General features: G+C 44.5%; 1 protein-coding gene across 1 annotated transcript; it reads left to right on the top strand.

Moving 5' to 3' along the window:
* Positions 1-516: 516 nt before the first annotated feature.
* On the top strand, positions 517-6,198 carry LOC140926335 (uncharacterized). Its single transcript, XM_073376091.1, has one exon. It carries the CDS (start codon positions 517-519, stop codon positions 6,196-6,198), a length of 5,682 nt encoding a protein of 1,893 aa, XP_073232192.1.
* The last annotated feature ends 233 nt before the right edge of the window (positions 6,199-6,431 follow it).

The following is a 6,431-nucleotide window of genomic DNA, read 5'->3' as shown; positions in this document are numbered from 1 at the left end:
TGAAAGAGTAACATTTTCGGTGCCGACAGTATTTTGAAGAAGAAAAATATCAAACGTGCTAGTAATCTGGTACTCACTTTTTATCGAGAAATAAGGACTTTAACAATGGTAATTCGCTAAGGATGACGGAACTGGAAGATATTTCGTCTTGTTACTTTACGATCGAGGGAACTTGGAGCCGTTAAATTGTTACGGCCCATCGTCGTACTCGTACTCGGGTCATTAAAAGCCCCGCGAGACTGGACCTGTGAGAGTAGAATAAATTATGTAGATAACACGTCACGTGACTTCCTTGCTAGTCGCTCGTAGATTTGTTGTAAGTCGGGTTCCCGGGCAGTACATCAACCTGTTGTAAATTGGTGTGTATTGTAAATCGAGCGGATTAAAGTTGTGTTCAAGCGTTCAAGTTTGTATTCCATCGCTTCCTTAACATGGTCCTTCACAGCCGGATACAAGGTGACATTTGAACAGTAAATTTGTAATTCTTCGCAAGGTCATCACCACGTGGGCGATAAGATGGCCGCCAATCCAAAGACCGAAAATGATGATTTATCGCAACTTACAGTCGATCAGCTGCGAAAGCTGCTTCAAGAAAAAGGATTACCAACTACTGGAAAAAAGAAGGTCTTGATTGAAAGGTTGGTAGACGATTCAAAGTCAAATGTTGTCAAACCAGAGTCGAAGGAAGAAATGAATCTTGCTGAGTCAGCGGAGTCTTCGAGTGAAGTAGAAATTCAACAGATTAATTCGATCAGACGCAAAGCCAAAGCCTTGCAAATAGATATGGACGGGCTGATTCGGGAAATTTCGGAGCTTAGTCAAAGTACCAGTAACAAAGTGAAAGTAAAGCTGAGAATTGAAAGACTTACCGTGCATAGAGAGAAATATCTTCAGCTGAGAAATGAAATAGTCGCGCTGATCGCGGAGGATATGATAGAAGAAGAACTTCGCAAATGGGGAGACCTTTTACGTGTGGTGGATAAAGCTATCGATGTTGCTCATGAATACCTCCAAAAGGATTCCAAAGTGGAAGATCATCAGTCTTCAAAAGAAAATACACATACTGACAGTCGTCAATCTTCAAGTCTTAAATTGCCCAGGATTGAACTGCCAAAGTTTAATGGGGATGTGTTGAAATTTCAAAACTTCTGGGACCAGTTTGAAGCCGCAGTGCATAACAATGATGACTTACCTAAGGTACAGAAGTTTACTTACCTACGCTCAGTGCTTACTGGTAATGCTTTACAAACAATAGAAGGATTTGAAGTAACTGGAGCAAATTATCAAGCAGCGGTCCATTGCCTCCAACACAGGTATGGAAGAAAACGTATGATAATCTCATCCCTTGTGAAATCTGTCATCCAGATGGATGCTAAGTCGGCGGTCAGCGCATCCGCCCTTAGAGATCTTTATGACACATTTATGAATAGAACCAGAGCCTTAGAAGCGCTTGGTGAAGATCCAACGAGTCATGGTTGTATTTTGTTACCCATCTTTGAGACCAAGTTGCCACCTCAGTTACTAGAAAAATGGGAGTTGGAGCTTGCAGACACTCAAGAGGATAAAATAGATCTTGAGTTGTTTTTCAAATTTCTGAACCGCCAAGTTGTATCCAAAGAGGCGGGGGAGAGAGGTTGTAATGTGAACAATACCCAAAGCAATCGCAGTTCTGATAAGGGTAGAGATAACAGAAGAAAGCCTTCATTTCCTCGAATGGGTGGTGAGGATGGAGCGTATACAGCCTCTGCATTACTTGGTGAGGCACGCGAGCTAACTGGTCCAAGCTGCAATTTCTGTAAGGCAGGTCACGAGTCGCCAAATTGCCCAGTTTTCAATGACAAGTCACTAGATGACAGGTGGAAGCTAGTTCAAGAGAATAAACTGTGTTTCAATTGTTTAAAGCCCAGCAACCACAAGCACTTTTCCAAGATTTGTCGCCAACCTAAGTGTTCTGTGGCAAATTGTGGCCGCCGTCATCATAAATTGTTACATGGTCAGCAGTTAGTGGCTACACCCCAGCAGCCTTCCAACATCAGTTTAAGTGGGTTAGCGTCAGCTAAACCGGCATTGCCCTTGAAGGAAACACTGCTACAGACAGCGCTGGCGAGGTTAACTGTCAATGGTCAAGAAATGAAAGTCCGTGTTTTGCTAGACTCTGGTAGTCAACGTTCATATGTGCGCAAGAACATTGCAGAGTCCCTTGGCTTGCAAGGTCCTTCAGAGTTATTAAGTGTTACAATGCTCGGTGGAACAACTAGTGAAACCAAGAGATTGCAGAGAGTTAAATTTGCACTTTCGCCAATGAAAGGAGATTCCAAGGTGGAGATGGAGGCCCTTGCTATTCCCAAGATTTGTAACCCCCTCGGGCCAGTGCAGTTAGACTTTCGTAAGAACTCTCATCTTCAAGGTTTAACTCTCGCAGATTCCTACCCTCGCGATTCCGTCCAAGTAGACGTCCTTATTGGTGCAGACTTTTACTACTCGTTCGTAACTGGGTTGTACAAGAAAGGTAGTTCATCTGAATCACTTGTTGCTGTTGAATCTCATCTCGGGTGGATTCTTACCGGACAAGTAAACCGTTACTCAAGGTATACCACATCCATGCTTACCGTTGTAGAAAACAGTGGACTCACTAAAAGCTTGAAAAGATTCTGGGAACTGGAATCTATTGGCATCGCTGAGACTGAAAACACTGTTGTTTCCCGGGAGGAGGAAGTTGCTGTTGCTGACTTCAATAGAGGATTGAAATTTGACGGAAAGAACTATGAAGTACGACTACCGTGGAAACGTGACCCTCCTAAACTGGAAAGTAACTACATGCAAGCTGTTAGACGTCTGGAAAGCATCGAAAGAAGGTTAAGACATAACCCTGTGAAAGCTAAAGCTTACAATTCTGCAATCAATGAATATGTAGAGAAAGGATTTGCAGAGGTAGTGCCTAACGAGAATGATGAAGATAGAACTGTACGCTACCTGCCGCATCATGCTGTGTTCCGTGATGACAAAACGACGACTAAGTGCAGAATCGTGTTTGATGCTTCCGCGCGAGAAGGAGATGGTGTTTCTCTCAACGATTGTGTCCTTCCCGGTCCTGCTTTACAGCCCAACCTTGCATCTGTACTCATTCGATTTCGTACAAACAGAATTGGTCTCATAGCAGATATTGAAAAGATGTTTCTTCAGGTCAAGCTAGCGCCAGAGGATCGAGACGTTCACCGCTACCTGTGGAGAGATTTACAGTCTAACGAAACACCCAAAGTTTATAGAATGCAAAGACTGACATTTGGTGTGAACTCAAGTCCATTCCTTGCTATTTCGACGGTCCATGCTCATGCAAAAAAATACGCAGAACTGTTCCCAAATGCAGTCCAAGAAATTCTACAAAACATGTATGTGGATGACGTCCTAACAGGAGCCGATACGGTGGACTCGACTGTGAAACTTCAACGAGACATGTTAGAGATCATGTGTAAAGCGGCGTTTAACTTGACAAAGTGGGCAAGTAACTCACAGCTCGTAATGGATGCTATTGCCCCAGCCAAAAGAGCCTCATCGCCACTGGTGGAGTTTGAGTCGAGTGAACCCCTTAAAGCGCTTGGAGTCTCATGGGATTTGACCTCTGACCACTTCCGATTTCTTGCACCGGGTGGAATTGTCTTATCTCCGGATCCAATGACAAAGAGAAGCCTGCTTAGTCTAGCGTCGAAAATATTTGACCCTTTAGGGTTGATATCTCCTTTCACTGTCAGAGCCAAAATCCTCTTCCAAGAACTGTGGTTAAAAGGATTATTGTGGGATGACCCTTTGGACAGTGAAATTAAAGCAAAGTGGCTACATTGGAAGTCAGAGTTGTTGCAACTGAAAGGTGTGACCATACCCCGATGCTTCGGAAATGGCGTCACGCAAGAGTCTAAGATAGAGCTACATGGTTTTGGAGATGCCTCTCCTAAAGCGTACGGAGCAGCAGTTTACATCAGAATAGCAGACAAGCAAGGTCATGTATCCTCGCAGCTGGTAATATCAAAGTCCCGAGTTGCACCTATCAAGAAAGTGTCACTACCCAGACTGGAACTTTTAGCTGCAGTTGTAAATGCCAGGTTGTTGAAGTTTGTTGTAGACACTTTGCCTATGGAAGTGACTAGTGTTGTGTGTTGGACTGATAGTATGGTGGCACTGCATTGGGTAAAAGGTCAGAGTTCTCGTTGGAAACCATTCGTGGCGAATCGAGTGGCAGAAATACAGTCCACGTGGGATCCTGAGTGTTGGAGGTACTGTGCTAGTAAGGAGAATCCTGCAGATTTGTTGACGCGTGGGTTGAGCTGTGATGATATGATTGCCAATATCTTATGGTGGAATGGACCTCGGTGGCTGTCTTCGAGTGACAAACCTTTACCCGTTCAGCCCCAAGGTGGTACTGTCTCCTCTGAAGTATGCGAAGAGGAAAGGAAAATTGCTCATGGTTGTACAGTAGTCGTTAGAGAGCCGTTAATTGATATGTCGCGTTACGGGACATGGTTAAAGTTGATTCGAGTAACCGCTTATGTACTGAGAGCAGTCAAGTTGTTCAAGACTAAATGTAAGTCTTCTGAAAGTGAACTGTCGGCAGAAGAAGTGAAGAAGGCAGAGCTTAAGTGTTGTAAGTGGGTACAGGAAGAGGTCTATAAAGAAGATTACCAGTTGCTAAAGTCCGGACAAACTCTTCCCAAGAACAGTCGCCTTCTCAAACTAGACCCGTATTATGACAGAGAGGATCAGGTTATAAGAGTTGGTGGCCGACTGCAGTTTGCTGATCTACTTGAACAGACCAAGCATCAAGTAATATTGCCTCACGGACATCCCGAAGTCGCAAAGATGGTACTAGACCTACACAAGATCATGTTACATGCGGGCCCAGAAGGCATACTGTCAACCTTAAGACAGAAAATTTGGCTGACCAAAGGGAGACGAGAAGTCAAACGTGTTATCAGAAGATGCGTGGCTTGCCAAAAACAGCGAGTTGGACCTTGCGCGCAAAAAATGGGCCCATTGCCGGAAGAGAGAGTTTCATGTTCACCAGCTTTCGCGCATGTTGGAACTGACTTTGCAGGACCTCTCTATGTAAAAGAAGGTTCAACCATACAGAAAGTGTACGTTTGTCTATTCACATGCGCATCATCTCGTATGATTCACTTGGAACTAACACACAGCCTTACCACTGATGAGTTTCTACAAGCCTTTAGTCGCATGACAAGCCGCAGAGGTCTTTGCCATACAGTGTGGTCCGACAACGCAAAAACCTTTAAGGCTGCAAGCAAGGAAATCCAGAAATTGTATGATCCTAGTACTCAAAGTCGAACGGTGTGGGATACATTGGATCGAAATCGAATTAATTCTGAGCTCTCGTCGAAAGGGATTACGTGGAAATTCATCACCGAGCGTTCACCATGGCGAGGCGGATGGTGGGAACGATTTTTCAGAGCAATCAAAGAATCATTGCGTAAAGTGCTTGGAAAGGCACTTCTCACCTTTTCTGAGTTGAACACATTATTAATTCGAATTGAAGGCATCATCAACTCGCGACCATTAACGGCAGTGAGCGACGATTGCAGAGACCCTTTGCCGGTTACACCTGCTCATCTTGCAATTGGTAGACCAATTAACCAGTTACCTGAGAGTAAAGAAGAAAACTTGGAGGAATCTAGTAAAAGAACTGTCGAAAGGTATCTTTACCTACAGAGACTACTTAACCACTATTGGAAACGTTGGCAACGAGAATATCTGCACCTTCTGTCCGTGAGAAGTAAATGGCAAGAGGAAAACCCCTCCATTCGAGAAGGTGATATCGTATTGGTCTCAGATGATAATGTATCGCGTACCAAGTGGCCAATGGCCAGGGTGGAAAAGGTTCATCCTGGTAAGGACGGACTCGTGCGAACGGCTACCGTGAAAGCACAGAAGGGTGTATTCAACAGGCCTGTTCAACGCTTACACAGATTGGAAATTGATGCAGCGGCCCCACAAGTTACCCGTGAAGCTGATGTTCCTGTTGACGGTGGGGAGAAGCCGCGAGCGAACTCTGTTAATGTTAAAAGTGTACCTATTCGTAAGCCTAAGAAGAGAGTTGTCCTCCCCGAAGGAGGACAAGGTGGGGAGAATGTTACGGCCCATCGTCGTACTCGTACTCGGGTCATTAAAAGCCCCGCGAGACTGGACCTGTGAGAGTAGAATAAATTATGTAGATAACACGTCACGTGACTTCCTTGCTAGTCGCTCGTAGATTTGTTGTAAGTCGGGTTCCCGGGCAGTACATCAACCTGTTGTAAATCGGTGTGTATTGTAAATCGAGCGGATTAAAGTTGTGTTCAAGCGTTCAAGTTTGTATTCCATCGCTTCCTTAACAAAATAAGTTGTTTTGGTCACGCTTCACTATATTTACCCGACTTCGATGCTTT

Source organism: Porites lutea, chromosome 2, assembly GCF_958299795.1.
Source record: "Porites lutea chromosome 2, jaPorLute2.1, whole genome shotgun sequence".
Classification (NCBI taxonomy): Eukaryota; Metazoa; Cnidaria; class Anthozoa; order Scleractinia; family Poritidae; genus Porites; species Porites lutea.
This window is presented reverse-complemented; position numbering and strand designations above follow the sequence as displayed.